The sequence below is a fragment of the Lipotes vexillifer genome, unplaced genomic scaffold (genome assembly GCF_000442215.2).
Source record: "Lipotes vexillifer unplaced genomic scaffold, Lipotes_vexillifer_v1.1 scaffold90, whole genome shotgun sequence".
Lineage (NCBI taxonomy): Eukaryota > Metazoa > Chordata > Mammalia > Artiodactyla > Lipotidae > Lipotes > Lipotes vexillifer.
Genome location: NW_006782310.1, coordinates 774,997 through 799,525, shown reverse-complemented (window position 1 = coordinate 799,525; position 24,529 = coordinate 774,997). Strand labels below are relative to the sequence as shown.

Here is a 24,529-nt window from a genome sequence, read left to right as displayed (position 1 = left end):
CAATGCTTGTATTCTGGCTTAGACAACCAGGCTGCGGGTCGTAGGGACTATAGAAAGGCACGTGCCTTGAGGGGGCGATTTTGGTTTTAGAGATATAGAGTTGGGACACTTATAGGATAGCCAGGAAGAACTTGTCAGTAGGTAGGCAGATGGACATAAGGGCTTAGAGCCCAGGAGAAATGTCTAACTGGAGAGAGATTTGGGTGTCTTCGGCATATAGGTGAATGATACATATCTATTTTTCCCCTGACACACCTGAGTTAATAAAACTAACTTGTGCAAGCAGAAGTGACTCACTAAGTTAGTTACTCTTAAATGTGGAATGATAGGGGTTAAATTGGAATATGAAGGAAGCCCAAGTGCAGTTTGAAGGGTTTCCCATGAGGCTCTTTTACCTTTTTCACTCCCCAGCCCTAAATGGGAAGCAGTGTGCTTGGCACTGTGGAAAGTTTAGATGGCTACCCAAGGACAGCTGGTGGAGGCTGAAGACAAGGTAACCACAGATGAAATCCATCAGCCTAGGGCAAGTGGAGAAATAGCAATAGGAAAATGAAGGAAGAGAGAGAGATCATGAAAGTGAAGAGAGACCTTCGCAAAAATAAGTAAATAAATAAAAATGATGATCAGCAAAACAAGCATTGCAGTGGGATATATAGTTCAGTGGGGTAAAGTCTGGAAGGAGAATCATGGATTTGGTAAGTAGGAGCTCTGTGACAGCCACTACAAGAGCTGTTTTTGTGGTGTCATAGGGCACCAGCCAGATTGCCTAGCCTTGGATTGGATTGCCTTGGGTTGGATTGTAAATCAGAGGTCAGATGAAAGTGGATCAAAGGAGCCTTGTAAGATGGGAAGACCTGAGCTTATGTGGATGCTTAGGGAGTGAGGACACGGTTTGAAGATTTGAGGAAGGGAACAAATTACAACGTATGATCTAGGAAGACTTAATTCATTTACTTATTCATACATGTTTGTCTGTGGTTCTGCACTGAGCAGAATCCACATGGTCCCTGCCTTCATAGAGCCCAGTGGGAAATTCACATAGTTGCAGAGCAACTATTCTGGAAGAGAGTGTGGAGTGCAGTTTGCTATGGGGCACCGGATGGGTGGATGGGGGCACTAGACTAGGCGTCAGGGAGAAGACGGAGGTTAAGCTGAGGCCAGAAGCTTAAGTTAGGTGATTAAAGGGTGGGCCTGGGGAAGAGTACTTCAGGTAGGAATGGGATATTTGAAGGCTAAGAGATGAAAGAGAAATGGAAAGTTTAAAAAAAAAGAAAAAGGGTAGGGGGCTAAAGCATAGAAATCAGAGAGGAGTGTGGGCCGAAGCCAGAGAGAGAAATACGGGTCCAGCCATAGAAGACCTTGTAAGCTGGGTTTGGGAACTTGGACTTCAGCCTGAGGACAGTGTCAGACCACTGGGCTTAAATTTTAAGTGGGAGAGTGACATGATCAGGTTTGCATTTTAGAAGTACTTAGGCTGTACTGGTGTGGATGGTTTAAAGTCAGCAATTCTGGAATCAGGGAGACCAGGTAGAGGGAGTGGGATCAAGTATATGGGTACATTAATTTTGGAGATGGGAGAGGAGATAAAGACGTTCATGATAGCAAAAATTAGATGCATATGGAGAGGGAGGTTGAGGACATGCATATCTAATAAGGTGGGTGACTGAGCTCTTAGAGTGAGCGGCTCTGTTTACGTGAACAAATGTTAGTATAAACTGTTTCCTAGACTAGGTTAAGAGATTTGGTTTCTACCTTGGCACACACTAGAGGCTTAGTGAAGGGTTGTTGAGTGACCGTTTCCGATTAAATCACTGCTTTTGGTATGGCAGCTCCAGTTCGTTCTCTTCCCTGCCCACTCATCAATACCATTCCAGTGTTGGATGTTAGACACCTTGGAAGAATATGGAGGGGCTGGCAGGGGATGAGGAACAGTGGAGAAAATGCCAGGATTGGTCAGTGTATTTGTTATCTATTACTTTCTAACAAATTACCTCCAAATTGAGGGTCTTAAACCAACAAACATGTATTATCTCATCGTTTCTGTGGCCAGGAATCTGGACGCGATTTGGCTGGATGCCTCTGGTTCAAGGTCTCTTACTCGGCCACAGAGTGTAGCTCAGGGCCGTGGTTGGAGGCTCCACTGGGGGAGGATCCGCTTCCAAGTTTACCCACGTGCATCTGGGCAGGATTCTGTTCCCTGAGGGTTGTTGGACTGAGGACTTTGCTTCTTCGCAGGTTATTGACTGGAGGCCTCACTCAGTTCCTTGCCCTGGCACCTCTCCATTGGGTAGCTCCCAGCCCCATCGCTTTCGCCATATTTTCTTTGTCAGAAAAGAGTCTCTAGGTCCAGTGCACACTCAAGGGGCAGGGGAGCCTTCTCAGAGGCTGCTTACCACCGTCAGGTTGCCATTCTTCTATTTTTATTATTTTATTCTCTGGTTGCCATTCTTGAGCGTATCTATTAACTCAGCTATATTGTTTCAGCATGAGTGAATCTAAATCCTATGACCTTGTGGGAAATTAGGTATTTTTGAAGGGGATATTGATTGATTGAAATCTGACAATGCTAAATACCATTCTCCATGTTACGATTTTATAAGTAAATTTGACGTCTATTAAACAATGTGGCAGAATGAGGTAGTGACGCATTTATTCTGCAGCAGTGTTTATCATTACTACTTTTTAATGTTTATTAAAGGTAAAAATAGCCGTGTCTGTGGATACCTTAAAAAGAGAAACGCCTAATCTAGGTTTGTCTTCTCTGTATTGGTAGGTATTCCAAATACTATTTGGAATTTTGCTGGGAACAGAACGCATTTTCCTCTCGGGGCAGTGTTACATGTATAGAGGGTGAGTAATGTCCTTACCCATCTTGTGACCAGCCTGTTTATCACAGGATGTACTGGGAAGCTTCTCAGGACATATACGCTGTGCGCATGGTGTTAGGCTCTGGTGGTTGCAGCTGTGGCTAAGCCTCTCCCCACCGGAGCCCCTCTGTCTGAGGGCCCCAAGCCATGGGAACTTTGGACACAGAGGCCTTGGCTCTGGAGCCAGAGCTGTGTGCAGAGAAGCCCCAGGAGTAAGATCCCAGAGGTCTGCTATTGGAGCTCCGCACCCCCTGCCACGTGCTAGGAGAATGGCCTTGTTGTAAAGGAAGAGAAGGAAAGGCCCCTGAAGATTACCACTTGCCCAGAGTCTCATGCGTTGTTGTTGGAAGAACTGAAGTGGATGATTTTTGGAAAAGCTGAACTGTGCCCCTTGGGATTTCTGTGTCTGAGTTGCCCTGGAACATTGAAGATTTGGGGGACATATGACCTCTGTCTTCTTCAGCTTTTTATTCCGTGGGGAATACCCCACGGAGAAGAGAGGAAACTCTTCTGGATAGTGTGAGAGCAGTGAGCGTAATTACGGGGCAGGTTTTCTGCTCTTTGTAAAGAAGCCAAACCAGACCATTCTAACTGAGCTGTAAACAACAAAATAAGTGGCCTGCTAAGAGTTCTTTTCGTTACCTGTTCTCCAGCCGAGAGTAGATGACCACAGGTTAAGGCTGGAGAAGGTGCTTTGCTTGGGGGACCGGACAGGCTTCTCAGCCCCTTGCCCTCGTTTCCTCGGTGCTGTGTTCATCTCTGCAGCCCTCTCCCTCTTCCACCTGTGCCCACTTCTACCCACCTGCCTTTGTGACTCCTTTTCCCTTTCCAGCCTGCCCCTCATGTTTATCTTAACCTGAGTGAAAATGTGGAGGTGATGAGAAGGAGGTGCGTTGTGAAGAGATTTTCCTAGAACTTGGATTTCCTAGGTCCTATTTGGGAGTTCCAGAGAATGGAGAGAGCCCCTCCGGCTTTGTGTGTTTACAGTTTTCTCCTTCCGGTCCATTTTCCTGGCTGCCTTAGACCATGCTAGCTCTTGTCACCACTGCTTGGACTGCACTTTTTTTTTTTTTACCAGTTTAATCAGAGCAGCGTGCCCCCAGCTCTTTCTCCCGTGTCTTCTCTTTTTTCTCCTTTCCCATCTGAATCTCTTTTTCTCTTTTTGATTCCCAGAGGCTCCAGTGATTGAATATTTATAAAGTCTTTTCTTTCCACTTCTTCCTTTTGTCAGGATGATAACAAAGAGAATAACATATGAGTAATATTGTGATTCGAGTTGAAGATTGGTTCCATTGAAGGTTAAAAGGTTTTCTGAGGATACCTACAATGCCATGGAAAATTATTTACTCTAGTTATTGCTAGGTATTTTTACTCATGTCTTGGGCCCACTGGAGAGTTTCAGGTAGCACCCCAGTTTTTTTTCTCTCTAGCATGTATATCCTATACTGGGCTGACTTAATTTGTTCTGTTTCATGGGCATACTTGTTTTCCGTCATGGCAGAACTTGACAGAGTTCAGTTTAAACCACAGCAAAAACCCTCCTCAGTTAAAATAGGAAAGATAGCTTAAAGGATGTTTGTCAGTTTTATTTTTGGCTATGTGGCACGGCAAAATGTTTAGGAAAACATAACTTAGTGATTTTAAATCTCAAATTTGTAATTCTTTTCTCCAGAGGCATAATAAGTGTGACTTCCTGTTTGTATCTTTGTTTTCATGATTAATTTTCTCGAGTTAGTAAAAGTCTTTGGCTCTACGAGGTCTTTGTGTTGTATGTTCGTTAGGGATGAAATAGATTCTTCATTGTCTGAATGAAGTGTTCGTAAATTAGAAAGCTGTATAAAAGAGGATGTATTTGGTATAAGTTAAACTAATTATGAAAGCTTCTACTTTTTTGCTTGTTAACAAATGTTAATGATGTTTAGAGAATGGTTTTTCAATTTTCAAATGTGAAGGTGCTTAAGCCTTACCTAAGGCAACCCAGATCTTATCACCAGATATTCTGATTGTGATCCTGGTTGATTTTTAATTAATACTTCAGGTAAATCTGGACCCTGGGAACGTCTTTCTTTTCTTTTAAAATTTATTTATCTTATTTATTTTATTTTTGGCTGCATTGGGTCTTCATTGCTGCACGCGGGCTTTCTGTAGTTGCAGTGAGCGGGGGCTACTCTTCCTTACGGTGCACGGGCTTCTCTTTGCAGTGGCTTCTCTTGTTGTGGAGCACAGGCTCTAGGCACGTGGGCTTCAGTAGTTATGGCACGTAGGCTCAGTAGTTGTGGTTCGCAGGCTGTAGAGCACAGGTTCAGTAGTTGTGGTGCACGGGTTTAGTTGCTCCGCAGCATGTGGGATCTTCCTGGACCAGGGCTCGAAGCTGTGTCCCCTGCATTGGCAGGCGAATTCTCAACCACTGTGCCACGAGGGAAGCCCCTGGGAGCTTATTTCTGACAAACACCCCAAATGGTTGGGAAATAATTTAGTGCTAAATAGTTTTAGTTTTTAGACCGGTTATCTCATGTCATTTGATCTTTCATAGAACTGATCTTACCTGTTAAAAAACGGATTAATTTGTTTATAGCATCATGTTTTACTGGAGACAGAAATGGCTATCACGGTGAAGAATTTTTTTCCTCCAGAATGGAAATGGGCAGAATGGACAGACAGGTTGTTTAAGACAACCAGGATCATGTGTTTCTTTATGAGTCTGCACTGACTATGTGACTGAGTTATAGGTTATTTAGTATTTTTAATTATTAGAAAGATATACTGTAATTCACTTAACAAGGTCAGTAAACGTTATTAAAGCATGTGGCCGTACATGTTAGCCAATGGAAGTAATTTCAAAACAAAAGACTTATAAAAGTCTTTATAATATTTTCATAGCTAAGCAGCTCTATGAGGTTTGTTACTATACCATGATATCTTAATTGAAATATTATCTCTTTCTTTATTTTTAAATATTTGGAGCTTGCTAGTGTTAATAATTCTTTACTGAAATCATGTTATATATATTGCCTTGTTGGTAATTAAGTTAATCGCTCAGATATTATGACTTCTAATTATAGTGCAATTTCCAGTTTGACTTGGAGAAAGAGAACTTGGACTTTATTTTCATTTGAATCAAGAGACAACGGTAGGGACTTTCCTGGCAGTCCAGTGGGTAAGATTCTGTGCTCCCAACGCAGGGGGCCTGTGTTCGATCCCCGGTCGGGGAGCTAGATCCTGAATGCCACAACTAAGAAGTCTGCATGCAGTGACTAAAAGATCCCGCGTGCTGCAGCTAAGACCCGGCACAGCCAAAAAATAAAATAAAATAAATAAATAAAAATAAATCTTTGAAAAGAGACCAATGGTAGAGAATGAGAAGATGCCTTGTTTTTAGATTTGAAAATATGCTCTAGCTTTGGAAATCTTTGAAATTCATTTCCCATGCTGTGTCCCCTTTCTCCTGCCTGTTATACTTACTTTCACGATTAAGTAAGTTGAAATTATGAAAGATATTTTAATTGTGAAAACACAGGGAAATTGGGGATGGTTGTAAAACATAGTTCAAATAGTTCTCCCTTTTATTTTTTCTCAAGATAGCATTCTTAAGCGGGTGGAGGTTCATTTCGCATTCACTTTAAATGTATTCTGAAATCATTCATTTTCAGCAGATTTATAATGTTTCCTGGATGTGTTTATTTACGGTTTCATCTTTTAGTCTGTAATTTCATTAGGTAAGTTTCCTTACTGATTAGATTAAAAATGTAATTGTCTGCATTTTTCCTTCCCTGATTCCCTCATTTCCTCCTGATTCTACTTTTCTCTAATGTGGTTTATAGCTCAACTCTTCAGGCTTCTATCATGCTTTAAAGAGGCTATGTGTTTAAGTGAATAACAGTGAATTAACAAATGACAGTGCTGAGAGCTGTCGTGTGTTAGATCATGTGTTCAGAGTCTAGGTTTTGAATTTTCAGCTGAGTTTAAACTGGGCTGAACTGATGGTCTGGTTGTTGTAGAAGTAATTCCGTTGTTTTAGGCAGTTTATTCTTTTTCAGGATTTTGGTGTTTACAGAGGAACCCCCATGGCTTCTTAGTTTCTGGTACTGCTTGGCAGTTGGTAGTTATTCAACAAATATTTATTGAATAAACACGTCTCTACCCTGAACGCCTTTAATAAGACTGTTGGAAAAGTCAAATTTTATTCAGAAATATTTAACTTTGATCAGTATTCAAACACAAGTAATACCCTCAAATAACTTAAAACTGTTGAACTGCAGAGTGGAAGTGGTAAAAGTACCTGTTGGAAAGAATTTTTTGTTAATTTTTGGTGTCTACATCAGCAAAGCTTGAGCTGTTGGCTAAGGTCTGAAATAGATCTGTACTGTATGTGATCACTGTATTCATTATTGCTTGATAAAATGGGATTCTGACCACAGAATTCTTTCATTCTATTTATTAGTCAGCCTGTGACTTACTGGAAAGATAGGGAGGAGGATATTATAGGCTAGTAATTATTTGCTCTGCAGATTTTCTTGAGCCCATACCTGACTTTGGATTATTATCACCATGGTAAGATAGTGTTTAAATAGTGAGATCTGTTTAAATAGTGCTTTGACATAAAGGGAATCATTTGTTTTACAGCCTGGCACAGCCTAGAAGTCTGTTACTTTTTGTTTTTAACTCAAGCAATACTTTGGTCCTAGGCAAAGTATGAACTATATTACACATGTCATGTGGCCTCATCCTGGGGTTTACAGCTTTATTATTAGAGATAATATATTTAGCTTTTACAAACTTGCATGAGTAATGTCTGGAAACTTCTTGCACAAGGGGCTAGATGTGGAAAGAAGAAAACTTACAAGCATGTGAAATAGATTATTGTGAGTTCTTAGAAATTCAGAGAATACCTGATTCAGATATCTATGGTTACTGTCAAGGGATGTCTATATGCAGTATTTTGCCTTTTTCCATATTGTTTATTTCCTTACACGTTCTGTGGATTACACGTTTTGTGGATTATATTATGTTTCCTTACACGTTCCGTTTTCTCTCCTGTGACTTTGAGGTGCCCTTTCTGACTTCCTCCTCGCATTAGTTGAAATCTCTTTATCCCTCCTGTTGTCACTTCCCTCATAACTTTTTACATTGAAGATTTTTCTTTTTCTTAGCCCCTCTCTCTCCTCTAGGAGGAGATTTCAGCCATTGCTTCTTCCAAATAGCTGCCCCTCAGGGTCATTCAGGCCAGTGCTTGAATCTTGATTTTTAAAAATTCCAGCTGTGTAACTTCTGAGTTTGTTTTCTGATCTCATAATGGGGAAAGTTGTACCTGTATCCTGGGGTGGTGTATTCGTTTCCTAGGGCTGCCGTACACATTACCACACTCTGAGTGGCTTAAAGCAGAAATTTATCATCTCACAGTTCAGTTGGCCAGAAATTTGAAATCAAGGAGTTGGCAGGGCTGTGCGCCCTCTGGAGGCTCTAGGGGAGAATCCTTCCTTATCTCCAGCTTTGGGTGCCTGTTGGCATTCCTTGGCTTCCTAGGCTGGTGGCCAGATCACTCCAATCTCTGCCTCCATCCTCACGTTGCTTTCTCGTGTGTGTGTGTGTGTGTGTGTGTGTGTGTGTGTGTGTGTAAAAACCTCCCTCTGCCTTTCTCTTGTATGTGCACTTGCCGTTGGATTTAGGGCCAACCCAGATAATCCAGGGTGATCTCCTCATCTCGAGATCCTTAACTTAATTACCTCTGCAAAGACTCCTTTTCCAAATAAGATAACATTGACAGGTTCTGGGAATTAGGATGTGCACTCATCTTTACCTGCTACATAAGAATTAAGTGAAATATAATTATATGTGTGTTTAAGTCTATTTATATATGGCATTTAGCTCAGTGCCTGACAAATGTAGTTACTCAATGTTAATTCATTTCACTTCCCTTTAGAAATCCAACGTTCTGCCCCCCTGGGATGCTTTTGGCAGTTATGCTCAATTCAGAGCGTTTCTGCTCCGCTTTGCCCCCACTGGCGTCCTGTGGTGACCATCAGGTAGTCTGTTTCTCGTTTTCCATCTTTCCTTGCTTGGCCATGCCTGGGTGTCCCCATGTCTGTGGTGTGCTCTCTCTCCCAACCCCAGTCTTTCTAACCTTCCACGTCTGGCACTTTCTCACCTTCATTAATGTTACTTCTCATCTTCACAGTGAGCTCTAGTCCCCTTTTCTCCTTTCTGTTTTTTCACCCCATTTGTCCATTTGGACCTTTACAACTTATTTTCCATTGCTGCCAACACTGTTCAAGTTGGATCGCTTATCCCTGTATATCCTTTGCAGCTGTGCACCTCACAGCCTCTGCTTATACTGTCCTATCGATGTAAATGTGCTTTCGCTCCTTCCTCTTACTTCTCTTAGTGCCTTCGCTTTAAAATTCATCTTTCCTCCTTCCACTCAGGCCACAGTCATGCTCAGATCCCTCCTGTTAACAAGAAAACTTCCCTTGACCTTGCTGTCACTTACCTGTTCTAAAACTGGACTGCTTCCACTTTATCCACTCAACTCCATACTAGTTTCCTTTTGTTTCCATTATTTGGGTGAAACTGCTCTCTTGAAGGTCGACCATGATCTAATAGCTTTTTTCAAGGCTAACTGGGATGGTGGTAAAGAGCTGGGTTGCTGGAGTTGACTGCAGGGGTTGAATTCTAGCTCTGCTACTTGCCAATAACTGTGTGACCTTGAGCAAGTCCCTTAACTCCATGCTTCAATTTCCTTATCTGTAAAATGGGAATATTAGTACCTACCTTATAGGGTTGCTTGTAAGGGTTACATAGATTAGTTTATGTAAAGAACTTCTAAGGATGCCCAGTAGAGTATGCACTAGGTATTAGTTTTTTTTATATTCTAAGCTATTGTGTTTTAGTCTTTCTTGTTAGCTTCTGTGGTGACATTTGACATGGTTGACCGTTCCCTTTACTTTTGTCCAGTGACTTCTTCACCATGTTCAAGCTCAGATTAATTTATCTCGGGGTCTTTTATCTTTGTGTCTCCTATTTGTGGTCTGAACTTCACCTTCTTATCTCCTTTCTAGATAATTTTTCCTGTGGTAATTCTCCACTGTGGTTCCTACTTTCACTTTTGTGTGAGTGTCTCCCCAAATTGTATTTGTACCTTGTCTTTCTTAGCTCCAGCACTGCGTTTATAGCTGCGTGTGAGAATGCCTAACCAACACAGTCTCCCTCACAATCAGCTCTGTAGTTGACTTCTGGTTTTGTTAAAGGACCTGGAGATTGTGATGATTAGAAACATGGATGTCGGGATCAGAGGGGTGTTGTATTTGAGTCCTTCGGTACTCAGGAAGCCTTTCCAGATCACTGCAGACGGCACAGTCTCCTTGGCTTGAATACACAGCGTGCTTTCAATGAGCAAAACTGCGTGTGGAAAGAGGTAGAGAGACACAGCTTTATGGCAAATGTACTCCTTAGTTTTATTAAGTTGAGAATGAGGCATGTTCATAAATCTTTCCTCACAAACCCAGGGTAGGATGCCTAGAAGCTGTTGTAAACTGTTGATTTTTGAAGTTTTTTTCCTTTATGTTGTAGTTGTTCCCCCCTGGAAAACAGACTAGGTAAAGAAGTTAAATTTATGTCTCACAATGCAGAGGCAAATAGCAAATGAACTAAATTAGAGAACATGGCATCATTTTAATTTACCAGTGGTAGTTTTTAGTGTGTTTCTGAGTTGTCTTGAGACCATAGGGCAAGGATGGGAAAGATTTCCCTATTTGTTTTCTGAAATGTAGTCCCTTGTAAGTTGGAATAGAAATTTTAGACAAGGATTTCCTGGCTTGCCAATACGATATTATATTTTATAGTAATGATGATTAGCAGGCAAGTATAGTTATTTGAGTGTGGGTTACTGGATTTTTATGATGTTTGGTAATCAGACAGTCTGGACCATTCAGTGCTGGCTTCTTGGGCCTTGAAACACTGACACATGGCCTTGCTCCTGTTAACAATGCCTCTGTTTAAACACAGCTTCATTCCTTAATGGGTTTTAATCTTTAGGGATTAAACCCGTGAGGACTATTAACCTAAGGAATGTAACTCAATTAGCTGTGAATGATTTAAAATAAACTAATAGATTTCCATTTGGAGAGCTTGGTGTTTCACTGTCCTTTATTTTTTCTCCATCCATCTAATGAATAGTAAATGCAGTCTTTTGGTAAATGATTCACGTTTGTCACAGGTGCCATCAGCAATCAATTTTCTTAACAGTTTTGTTACCTGATATTTTGAAAGTTTTTAGGAAAATTTGACTTTGATTATCCTTTTCTATACTGGATATTTTCCTTGTTTCTAAAATTTGACTTGGTTTCAAGATTCAGACCATTTTCTTTATAAGAGTAGGTGTGTTAATCAAAAGTAAAAGCTATATAGTTTTTAAAAGGTCTGTTTCCAGGACAGACAGTGAGGCACATGTGTTCTCACCTAGTATATCCTTGCTTAGGCCAATACTGTTTCTTCCAAGTCTGGGAATCAGTACTGGTCTTGGCTTCATAACCCTTGGCTCAGTCCTGCTTCTCCATGACAGGTCTCTTATTTATTTATTTTTTTTCAGTTTGGTGCATAACAAATATTTAGGATATTTACACCACTGATAACAGATTTCGTGTATAACTTTAGGATTAAATGATCCGAGAGATTGTAAATCAGTTGGCATTCATAATCTATTTCATTGTTTTTTCCTGCATTGTTTCAGTTGAACTTGAGATCTTGGTTTAGGTCGAGTTGCTATTGTTACTTGGGCTTTTCTTGAACATTTTCCCACATTTTTGGTTGGCTGTTCTCTTTGTTTTCATTCTTCACTTTGTCTTGTTTGTCTTTTAAAGTCCATTAGAAAGCAAAAATGTGATAAAAACTTGTGGGGCTTGTAACCCTGGTATAATAAATTCAAGCCTAAACAAGTTAAATCTAATTATAGGACTGCTTTCTAAGAGAGGATGTGGACAGTCTCCTAAAAATGGTTGAGGTAAACTTATGTGGAACCTAGATTTCTGTTTCTCTTTTATGGCTTGAAGGTGAGAGAAAGAGTGTTAATACACTCTGCTTCTCTACTCTCGTTATCTGTTTTCTGTTCATTTGTACTTTGAACAAGTTCAAATTTCAAAAAAATGGGAAAGGAGGTAGCAAACGTTTTGCTCATTTCTCTGTACCATGTCGAAGAAGCAGAACTGGGCCCAGAAAATGAGTCGGCATTTTTGATTTTTTCATTCAGCATTCATTTTTCGAGAGTGTCATTACTGTGTTGGGAGACAGCTTATCTTAAAATTGAAAGAGCCATTAACCGAGCCTTGCAGTTTCTTGGTTTTGCCATGATAATGAGCTTCCTCCTCTTGTCTGAATGGAGTTTATGATTTTTAGCTTCACGCTTGGAGAAGTTAGAGTAGAAGGGGCTTTCGAGAAACCTAGTGCAGTACTGCCAGTTTTAGTTGAGGAAACTGAGATCCAGTGAGCTGCCCTTGGTAGCAGAATCAGGACCACAAAAGAAAAGGTCTTTTGACTTGACTTCTGTGCCTGTCAGAGGAGGCTTGCCATCTCAAAAGTCAGGGATTTTTGTAATCTTCGTCAAATTACCAGTTTCTCCCAAAGGAGGAGATTAGAAATTATTTTTGAAGCACTTACTCTGGAGAATTAGATTAGCAGCTTGAAAACGGCACATTGATTTTGATTTTATCTGCTTTTACAGTCCTGGTAGGTAGATTGAAGGGTAGGTAGGTAGGTAGATTGAAGGGTAGGTAGATTGAAGGGTAGGTAGATTGAAGGGTAGGTACATTGAAGGGGAGTGTAAAAGTTCAAGTATTTAAGAGAAATTACAAAAAGTGATACTGATTCTAGATCATTCTACACTATGCCCCACCAACGCCTTGAGAAATTTGCAAGATCCATACGCATACTGGAGATATTGACTTATGATATATTTATGATTCAAGAAGGAATCCTCACCTTTGAGGAGTCTTTGGCTTGAGGGAATTAATAGAGAATTAGAGAAAGTGAATTTTAGGAGTATATGGTTGAATACGTATAAAAAAAAACCTCTTGGAAATTTCTAAGTATATTTTATAGTAGAAAATCATCTATGGATAAAGGAATTACGATATTTCAGTTTGTTCATTTAGTCTCATTCTGTTTGATGGATGGATGTTACTACTTTAATTTTTTCATTTTATTGTTTCTTTAAAAGAGTTTGTTTTTATAAGTTTTTGATAATGGGAGATAGTCATTTTATATTTCTGTTTTCCCTTTGGATGTACTAATTGAGTCAGTTTGGGTCTATTGGGCAGTTCCTCAATTCTGAATATTATTTTTAAAAATTTTTAAAAAGCTTATTGAGTCATGACATTCTCTCTTTTTTTTTTCCTTTATAGCCAACACATATCTCTTTATGGTACAAGCTCGAGGAATAATGTTGAGAGAGAATGTAAAAACAATAGGACATATGATCAGGCTGTACACAAATAAAAACACTACACTCAATGGTACAGGTAAGACTGCTTCCTGTTTAATTTTGCTTTGCTTCCACTTCTTACCCTTAGAGTCATAAATCAGTAAACCAAATCTCTTCAAGTTCTGCCTCCAAGTACCTTCCTGTTAAAGATGAAGGTCTCCTACTAAGTGCACTGGGAGGGTCTTTCACTGCTTGAGTTGGGACTGTCATGTATTCTAGGATATATAAGGGTATGATCACCAAGGTGATGAGGGTTTTGTATAAAGATACTTAAGTTAATTCTTGCAAACATAACTTAAACAAAATATGAAAAACAGCTTGTACTTTTTCAGTTTGCCTACTGTGTTGAAAAGAAATTACCCACAAAAAGAGTAATTTATTCATCTTAGCCATACTGCCATCTTCTTTATGCCCATTCTGATTCCTAAGATGGTTTCCCAGCTATGTCTAGAAAATACGTGTTTTTAGTTATAGCAGAGTCTGAATAATTGTATGGTCTTTTTAGGGGATAATGGGAGAAATCATATAAAATTGGAAATCAATAGCTGCTCTTGTCTTTTTAAAATATAATCTGGAAGAAGAATCTCCATCAGAATCACATGAGGTTAAAACCTATGTAATAGGCCAAACTAATGATTTAATGATGTAAATAGATTCAGCTGCTGTGGGAGGATGCTTGTGCTCTTCTCTGGCAGTGTTTCCACATTGTCTTCCTGAAGTAGAATTGGGTGTTATTTTAAAGGGTTCAGTGGCTGATTATCAGTTGTTGCATCCACTGTATTCTCATTTTAAACAGTTAAAGACTTATGTCAACAGTTCTTCATTCATTGTGCCACTGTAAATCACACACACATATCCCCACACCCTAATAGGAAGCCCCTATCTCCCAACCATAGGTATATTTTCTTAAAATGGGTGTTAAGATGGGTAATACTTTTAGACTCTTCTAAAAATTCAAGACTGTGACATATTGATTCTTAATTTAATGTCACACATGCTTCTGCAAAATCTGTCCTAGTCATTTGCCTGATTTGTATTATGATGCCGCCAATCAAACACTCTTAATTTTCTTCTTCCTTTTAACTTTAAAGAAATTTCCTTTAGAAAGACTGTCTCATCTGAGCTGATATTTTAATAGTACGGTAGAAGTCTCATGAACTGGTCTTCTGCATTAATTGGTCTTCTGAACAGTAGGTCAATTTTAGGAGAAGTTTAAACATTTTAAAAGCTTCACTAAGACTTGTCCTGGTTGAATAAGTTGATGTGAAGGTATTCACTAAAAGTTCATTCAGCTGAAGTATTAAGCATCCTTAAGTTACTGTATTTGTATAAGTGAGTGGTAATAAAATCTGTGCCTAATCAGGTTCTTTTCCTGGAGTATGAATAAGTTATATGCATGAATGTTGCGTTTTTGATTAGGAGAACTGGTTACTTGGGCAAGACAACCCCGCCCTCAACCCTACTGCAGCATATCCCACAGCTGAAAAAAAGGAAATCCTCTCTTCCCCTCACCAAGTCATAGTTGCAGTGAAGACCGAACAACCAGTGCATCCTTTGATGAAAGTTTGCTTTTTATGAACCTTTGGAAATTTTTCACATGGTTCCTTTACTGATGGTGCAGCTCTTCTCAGGAGACCGTCAGTTATTGTATCAGTTAGGAATTAGGTTTGGTTGTAAGAGAAACCTGCCCGCAGTGGTTTAAACCCATGAGGCTTCTTGTACAAAAGAAGTCTGGATGGAGGACTGTTTCTGTTGTGGAGAAAGTCTTCACACGCTTTCCCACTTCTGCTCTGTCATGTAGCTTCACAGGCTAAGATGACTGTGGGTCTCCAGTCTCTATGTTTGCCCTTGGGTCATTAGAAGGAGCGATGGAAGGGAGGGAGGAAGAAGAAATAGAGTGCCCCCTTTGTAAGGACCCTTCCCGGAAGTCCCACGTAGTAGTTCCGCTTATGTCTCACGAGCCAGAACTTAGTTGTAAGGACACCTGGGAATGATAGTCTTTGAGCTGGGCTCCCTGCTGCCCTGAATGAAATTGGGGTTCTGTTACCGAGGAAGAAAGGGAGAATGGAGTTTGAATAGGCAACTGTGAGGTTCTGCCGTGTTCATTTATCTTGAGTAGTTAGTGTAGGTATACTTAGCTAGATATTAGAGATACAAGTTGAAGAAACACATCCTCCTGAAACTGGGCCTTTAAACAGCATAGTCTTTCTTCCACGTTGTCACATTACCTTTTTTAGGGAAAATAATCTTGGAACTTTAGAACTAGAAGGACCATTAGAGATCACCTACTTCAACCCCATTATTATACAGCTGGGAAAACTGAGGGCCCAGATGAAGTGATTGACCCACGGCTGCACAGCTAGTAACTAGTCAGCCAGGACTAGAGCTTGTCTTTCAGACTTCTGATGTTCTCTGGTTTAGGGATCAGAAGACTCTGGATCTAGTACTTGTTCTTATACCAACTAGCTATTGTATATTTAAAAGAGTCAGCAAGCTCTTTATGCCCAGCTTTTTTATCTACCCTGTTTCATAGAACTATTAGAATAAAATGAAGATCTGGCATTTAGCATTCATTGTAAAAGGCAAATAGTACTATTCAAAAATAAAGGATTCCTACCAAAAGAAAAAAAAAATCCTCCCTTTACATGAAGATCTCTAGGTTTCTGAGAGAGATGGAAATGTGAATAGCTACTTATAATGCAGTGATTTATTTCTGCACAGACTTGTACAGATGAAATCTGCCAAAAAGGAGATAATGGACACTAAGGTTTACAAAGAGCTAATTGAGCTCCAGGGGAGAGTTGATGAACATGTATTGACTCATTTAAAATTTATCACTTGGACTTCCCTGGCGGTCCAGAGGTTGAGACTCTGTACTTCCAGTGCAGGGGGCATGGGTTCGATCCCTTGTCGGGGAATTAGGATCCCAGATGCCACTCGGCATGGCCAATAAAAAAGAAAACTATCACTTAGATTAGATCTTAAAAATTCTCATCACAAGAAAAAAAACTGTAACCGTGTGAAGTGTTGGATGTTAATTAGCCTTGTGGTAATCATTTCACAATATATACATGTATCAAATCATTATGTTGTACACCTTAAACTAACACAATGTTATATGCCAATGAAAATAGTTTGCAAAAAACATAATATTTAACACTTAGTGGCAAACTGTGATATTTCTAAGTACATTTGATTCCAAAAAGGAGTTTTTAACCCTGTACCTGAACGTTCTGAAGCACCAAGTGTAAAGAGATGTATGTAAAATTTTTCTAAAGAAACCATGTTCTTTTATAATCAAATGGTGCCTTGCCTTGTAGCCCATGGAGTCAGTCAAATTAAGAAAACAAAATGTATTCAGTGAGCAGTTATCAAAACAGATGACAAGGGTCACGCAGTGTTAGAGCTGGTAGGTTTGTTAGAAATAACCTAGCACACTTCATCATTTGGTGGATGCATGGTCGGAGGCCCACAGACATCGCCAGACTGACATGACAGGCTAGCAGTAAATAGACTGGAATGCTCATTGAGTTTCTGTTACCTGCTTTAAGCTGCCTTTTGTGGGGAGACCAAAGCCCTGGAGAGGTCTCCTTTGGTCCTGTTGTCCTAAGGTCCAGTGAGAGCTGAAGAGGGGACTTGTACAGCAGTTTTCATTCTGTGTTTCCTTTTTGTTTGGTGTGGCTCTGGAAGGAAGAAGGCAGGGGCCAGGGCTCACTGTGGTTTCATCCATTCATTAGATGAAATAATGTCTACATTTTACAGCAGTTGTGTGGATCAGCCTTCAGTGCATCTGTCATGCATCACCTTTTAAAACTCTTGATTTGGGGGCTTCCCTGGTGGTGCAGTGGTTGAGAGTCCGCCTGCCGATGCAGGAGACACGGGCTCGTGCCCCGGTCCGGGAAGATCCCACATGCCGCGGAGCAGCTGTGCCCGTGAGCCATGGCCGCTGAGCCTGCGCCTCCGGAGCCTGTGCTCCGCAACGGGAGAGGCCACAACAGTGAGAGGCCCACGTACCGAAAAAAAAAAAAAAAAACCTCCTGATTTTGGAAGCAGTGGGTTATACTCCATGGGCCTCACCACTTTTGTAGGAATAATGATTTTGTGGGTTTATTACATCAGAGTCGCCAAAAGTTTAAATCATTGTTGGCTGTATTATCAGTTGTGAAGTGTTTATTTGCAGTAAGTTTCTATTATGTTGTAGGTCCTTTATTAGATGCTAGAAATCAAAGGCAATTTGATTTCAGTTAAAAGAGGTTTATAGACTAATGGCAAGGGGGTGGATAGCCTTATATACAAAATACTTTGGGATGATGTAACTACCATTGGACACAGTACTTAAGGGATACAGATGTTTTTATTAGTCTGGCAATAAGTTGAGATCCTTATGATCATTTGTAATGATGTAGCCAAGAATAACATGTTTAGCTCCAAAACTTCGTATTTAAAGGACATGAATATACTGATACTGCATGTCTTTAAGGTTTTTTTTTTTTTTTTTAACATTAGTTCTTTGAAAACTGATGAAAGTGATCCATGGATTCTTTTGTAAAAAAAAATTCAATCATTTTAGCATGAGAATAAAAAGTGAAACAGTCCTCCAGCCCTCCTGTTGCCATGAGACTCCCCAAAGGGAGCTGCTGTTAACAGTTTGTGTTGCAGAGATGTCTGGAGAGCTTAAAATCTCTGTGAGTTAGGTGTGGATTAATAGAGTCTATAAATTATGTGTGGCTAAGAAAAGGGGCCCAAGCTTTAATGACAAGAATTAATAAATTATTTACAGTAAGAAAATACCCTTATTTAAATTTAACTACGTGACATTAAGAAATTAGGAATGCGTGAGTGTTAATGTTTATCTTCTTCAGGATTATATGAAAATGAGCACACACACTACCTTTGGAACACATAAAGGCAGTGCACTCCCAGGGACAAGCTTATTTTCTGTTTTCAGCTCCTACAAATGCATTGTGTAGAGTAGATGCTTGGCTAACATAGTGGGAGTCCCCATAAAAGCAGAACTTTTTTTTTTTTTTTTACTATAACTTGAAATTTGATATATATCTGGATATATATTTTTAAAGGGATTAAAAAAAAAGAACCAGAACTTTATTGGACTTCCTTACACTTATTTTATGTTTAGTATCTTTAAATCTTTCAGATATCTATGGGTGAGATAGAGTACGGGCTCCTAGAGGGGTTTCCGTGGTGTTAGTCCGTCCCTGTGTGTCTTGGCATACAAAACAGCTAATGTCCACTGAATCCCTCCCCCTCCTTTGTCTTAGAGGATTTTCCTTATCAAATGCTTTCCAGGGCTCCTCTGGAGAAAGGCATTGGGGAGGATTCTGTTACTGGGGCTTTCTCACTTCCTGGTGGAATAGGCCTTAGCCATTGTACCATCATTGGTCCCTATTTATCATGTTGGGGTTTTCTGGTAACACACTTACCTTAAAGCCTCCTTAACTGATGCCTTTCCAAGTTGGTAAGGTGTTTCCACTTATTCATAAGGGGTTCCGCTCTGCAAGGCCCCTTCCAGAAGGTGGGCCTGAAGGTGGGGTGTGTCTCTTTGCTCCAAAGTGCCATCCTGGCTCCCAGGTTGCATCCCCATCTACTGTATATATATATATATATTTTTTTTTTTAAGAATTTCTTCAGTTTACTTTATTATTTATTTATTTATTTGTCACACCACGTGGCTTGCAGTACCTTAGTTCCCCGACCAGGGACTGAACCCAGGCCCTTGGCAGTGAAAGTGTGGAGACCCAACCACTGGACTGCTAGGGAATTCCTGTCATCTGCTGTATTTTGATGATGAGTGAATATTTATGTTAGGCCAAGCCATGGACGGGAGGTGTTTAGTTTTCTTTGACTCTTCTCACATGCTTCATATTCAATTTCCAGGATTCTGCAGTGAGAGGGTTTAGCTTTTACAGTCCAGTAAGGCTGTGATTTTGACCTTCAGCCTTTTGCTTGCTGGTCTCTGGCTGACAGGCCTCTCTTCTAAGTCATATGCCCGTTCTCCCCCTTTCTAACTCTGCATGCAGGCCAGTTCTGATAGGAATACCTCTCTTATCAGAGCAGATTACTGAAGACTGAAAGTCGTCACATTTTCCTAAAGTGTCTGCTAGAACTTCATTTCCTGTGGGTACAGGGTTTGTGATCCAGAAGACAGATGGTAGTTTAATCAGCGGTTTCCATTTCTCATCTCTTACTCACCACATGTTGGTCTCATTCTCTCAGACCAACTTCCTCTTACATAGCAGGAAGCTGGCAGGTCATGGTTCCCAGATTTGCATCTCAGAACTTTGTTCCAGAAAGGGACTGAAATGTGAGCTCCTTGGTTCCAAGTTTAAAATTCCCAAGGCTCTGACTGTTCCAGGTTGAGTCAGGGGCTCATTTCTAAAGGAGTCACTCCTAGCTGAAGTTCCTGAATATGCATATGGGCTAGGGATTGTTGTACACTTACCTTTTTGAAATCTGAAAACGACAGCATGAGGTAGGTGCAGATGAGAAACTCTATTCTCTTGCTTTGTACCACAAAGCTAGTGAGTGTTGGGGCAGGATTTGAACTCAGCACTTGACTTTGGTGCTCTAAACTGTACCCTCGGTGTTCCATAATTTGCTGACTCTAAAGATAATGGACCTAAAGTAATAACAGCTCCAGGGCTCTCTAGAAACTGCAGCCCACGAGTTGGGAATGACTAATTTAAGGACTTTAAATGGGCTGTATTACAAAAGTCAGTTGAGTGGGTAAATCACAGTTTCTCAAGTGTGAGGTGATGAGAAAACATTACTCCCACCCTCTGCTCTGTGGATGTGGAAGCAGTGTGCTGTGGCTGTGTGGCTGTCCAGAACACCCTGAGCTGTTTGATACTGGAGAGTATCCCCTGGTGTACTTTCACTCCCTCTTTTTTTTTTTTAACATCTTTATTGGAGTATAACTGCTTTACAGTGGTGTGTTAGTTTCTGCTTTATAACAAAGTGAATCAGTTATACATATACATATGTTCCCATATCTCTTCCCTCTTGTGTCTCCCTCCCTCCCACCCTCCCTATCCCACCCCTCTAGGTGGTCACAAAGCACCGAGCGGATCTCCCTGTGCTATGAGGCTGCTTCCCACTAGCTATCTATTTTACGTTTGGTAGTGTATATATGTCCATTCCGCTCTCTCACTTTGTCACTCCCTCTTTCGAAGTGGCTCAGCTGGGGGAAGGGTGGGAACACCTGTTCTCTTACAGTCGCAAATGGGCCTGCTCTGTATGTACGCATGGATCAGGCCTTGCTGCTCCCCAGACTTGTCCCAGGTTCCCCCGGGGGAAATCATGCTGAGAGGTCCTGTCTGGCAGCGGTGAAGGGTGAATGGGAGAGTAGTCACAGCAGCTGTATTTTGCTTTTCTCTAGTTCTTTATAGATAATTGCTTTTAAGTACTGCTGCAGATTGCAGATTGTAGTCTTTACACAGTGATGGTGACACATTTCATACTAGGAGCAAAGCAAAAGACAATTTTTTGGTTGTAACTTTTCTCTCTCTCTCTAAGATTATCCTGAAGGCAATAATTCAAGTGATTATCTTGTTCAAGCAACAACGTATCTTCCGAGAAACTTCACATATTCGCCATACCTCCCCTGCCCCGAAAAGCTGCCTTACATGCGTAAGTTTCATCTTTTGACTTAACTATTTGCTTGTATTATAATAAAATAAAATTGCATGGTTTGAGCACACCACCCTCAGGCCATTATTGGGGGTGCTCGTATTCATATCACGTAGCATGTTATTTGACTTTATTTTGAGAGGGGTGCAAAGCAGTTTTTTTGGGAGGGGGAGGAGGATTAAAAAGCTAAAGAAAAAGCTTATGCCTTACCCAGAAGTAACCTCACCTCTGTTGTGAGTTTGATGTGTGTTCTTAAAATTATCCTTAAAATGATTTTAACACTATCTTTTACATAGATAGGAAATTAGAACATTTCAAAGGTTTTAAGAAATTATATAAATGATTTTAAAATTACATTTCCTTCTGTAACTTGCTCTCTTAATTATTTTTTGAGAACTGTCCATGCTGATAGATAGAGATCAGTTTATTTCCCTTAACTGTTCTATAGTGTATCTTTGAATAATTGAGTAAATGTACCACATTTCATTTACCTTTTTCTCTGCTGATGGAAATTTAGGTTGTTTCCACTGTTTTGCTACCACAAAGCAGTACTGTAAGGAACAACATCGTACAGATTTCCCTGTGCATGTGTGCTTTTGAGGGTTCATGCCTAAAAGTGGAATTGCTAGGTAGGCTGGCGTGGTTGCACTCCACAGTAGCGGTACCAGTTTATATCCCCAGGGGCAAAGCGTGAATGCACCACTTTGATATTGATGGACTTTTAAAATTTTGCTATTCTTACAGATCAAACACTTTTTGCTATTATGACAAATCAAAAAAGGTATCTTGTTTCAATTCTTACTTTCTTCATTACTGGTGGGTTTGAGTGACTTTTCCTGTGTTTGTGAGTAGTTTTGAGTTTTCTCTCCTGTGACTCAGTTACCGTTTTATCGGTTCCTTATTGGTTAATTAGATTTTTGTATTGATCAGTGGGAGTTCTTCATATATATTCCAGCCAGTGACCTATTGTCTGCTGTATGTGTTGCAATTGGCTTGTCTTTTCATTTTGTTTATGGAGTCTTTTATAGACATTTAAAATTATGTTTCTAAGTGTATCAATCACATTATTTAAGGTTTTTGCTTGTTTTGGTCTTAAGAAAGCTTTCCTTATTACCCGAAAGCCATACGAATACTCTTTTATTTCCTTCCAATAATTTTACAATTTTGTTTTGAATTTTTGTGTATAATACGAGGTAGGGATCAAGATACTGTATTTTAAACATTTTTTTCAAAATTATGAAGATAATACATTATTGTTTAAAAAAAAACCTCTATAATCACTCAGAAGCCACACGGCTGTTATTTTGCAGTTTTTTTTTTTTTTTTTTTTTTTTTGCGCTACGCGGGCCTCTCACCGTTATGGCCCCTCCCGCTGCAGAGCACAGGCTCCGGACGTGCAGGCCCAGCGTCCATGGCTCACGAGCCCAGCCTCTCTGTGGCATGTGGGATCCTCCCAGACCGGGACACAAACCCATGTCCCCTGCATCGGCAGGCGGACTCTCAACCACTGCGCCACCAGGGAAGCCCTATCTTGCAGTTTTTTATTATTTGTGTCTCCCTCCTCTGATTTTAAGCATACTTTGTACATATAAGTTAGTATCTTGATTTTTATGTAATTAAAATTCAAATAAACGTTATTTTGAATTGCTTATTTATCCACGTGTCTTAATGTCCTCAGTATCTAAGGTGTGTTTTTATGTCTTTATGTAACTTTTCTTTATTGAGGAAGTTAGTCTTTGCCTGTCATGTTTGTAGGATTTTTTTCAGTATGTTGTTGATAGATATATCTGTAATAAAAAGTATGATTCACCTTTTATTATCATCTAAGGCCATGGTTCTCACGCTTTAGGGTACATCGGAATCACTGGACAGCCTTATAAAACACACATTGCCGGACCCACCTTCAGAGTTTCCGAGTCCGTAGATGTGGAGTGTGGGGTCTGAGAATTTTCATTTCTGACAAGTTCCCAGGTCATGCTGATGTTGGTGATCCTTGGGCCACAGACCCACTGATCTAGAATTGATCCTGGCTGCACCATAGCTTTCATAATTCTTGGACCTAACCCCTAAGTTTCTGATTTTATTAATTGGATGCAGAGCCTGAGTATTTAAAAAAAAATTCTCAGCTGATTCTAATATTGTTATCTCCTTGCTGTCCCGTAATAGAGAATGAAGCTATGGTTTTTGTGGCTATGTATTTGTCGTTACTTTGTCACTGCAGCCTTGGCTTTCTAAAAATGAATGTTTTTGTCTGTGTAGTACTGAGACCACTGGGTGTAATGTTCTGTTGAAATATTGATTACAGTAATTTCATTTTCATAATTTGCATATTCAAGGATTTATAGTTTTAGGAAATCTTTCTGTTCTTGGTTTAGTTGCCATTGTCTTAATTAGTGCTTTCTGGGTACTAATTGAAGTCTGCTTCAGAGCGTCTGCCTGCCAGGCCTTCCTGCTTGCCCTCCTCTCCCCTGGCCCCGTAACTCATAAATGCTCCTGTCACGTGCTTGAAAGATTGTGTCGTGGCTGTTCTCACTGCCTTTCGCTGACTGTCTTGCTGACCTGCTCCTCCCCTCTGCTCCCATCAGTCTTGCATTCTTCTGCAAGAGAGGATCACACCCGTTTGGCCAGCTACCTTTTCACAGAAGACCTCCTCATGGTTCTGCTGGCTTTGGGTCCAGCACCAATCCCTTGTCCAGTTAGCTGTGGCCAGCCTGATGGGATGGTTTAGTAGAAAATATGCCCTCATACAGATAACTCCTTAGGAAGGGGCCTGGCACGAGCCATCCTGGACAGCCCCCTCACTAGTCCAGTGACCACTGCAAAGTAGCCTCAGTTTGCCTATCTGTAAAATCTGGGATTATATGCCCACTTCACAGTGTTGTGAGGATAAAGAGAAGCACAGTGCTTGAAGCTTGGTAGACGTTAATTTGCTGTTCCCTTTCCTTTTCCTCATTTCTTTAAATGATGGAGCCAGATTTTACGATGATCAAGGGTGTGAGAAACCTAGGAGAAACGTGTGGAGTTAAGGCATTTTTTACTTAGCTACGCATCCTTAATTTGTTTTTAATTAACAGAATTGTTTCCCATTGATGAAAGAGAACAGCATAATAAAATACCTGCGTATAAAAATCTTATTGTCATATCACACAAAATAATTGAATACCATACCTCCCCAAATAATAGTCAAGGAGAGTCTGTGTAAGAAGGTGATCTACTTAGATGAAAACCATTCAAGTATGTATGATACTGAATTCCTATAATCACCAGAAGGGAAGTTAAGGCTTAAAGTTGTTGTTTGATTATCTAGCTGTAACTTCTTTTTGATTTTTGCTGGCACTGGATTACCATAAAGGTGAAGTTTGGGGCTTCCCTGGTGGCACAGTGGTTGGGAGTCCGCCTGCCGATGCAGGGGGCGCGGGCTCATGCCGCGGAGCGGCTGGGCCCGTGGGCCATGGCCGCTGGGCCTGCGCGTCCGGAGCCTGTGCTCCGCAGCGGGAGAGGCCACGGCAGTGAGAGACCCGCGTACCGCAAAAAAAAAAACAAA

The 24,529-nt window shown here is 40.5% G+C and overlaps 1 protein-coding gene across 3 annotated transcripts in view; it reads left to right on the top strand.

The window, feature by feature from the left end:
* The window catches only part of B4GALT6 (beta-1,4-galactosyltransferase 6), a 65,407-nt gene that overhangs the window by 5,472 nt on the left and 35,406 nt on the right, over window positions 1-24,529 (top strand). For 2 of the 3 annotated variants that reach the window (XM_007455158.1, XM_007455160.1), the window contains exons 2-3: window positions 13,259-13,375; window positions 20,872-20,985. In XM_007455158.1, coding sequence (XP_007455220.1) covers window positions 13,259-13,375; window positions 20,872-20,985 — 231 coding nt within the window. The remainder of the gene's footprint in view (window positions 1-13,258; window positions 13,376-20,871; window positions 20,986-24,529) is intronic. The other variant, XM_007455159.1, reaches the window with a different exon arrangement.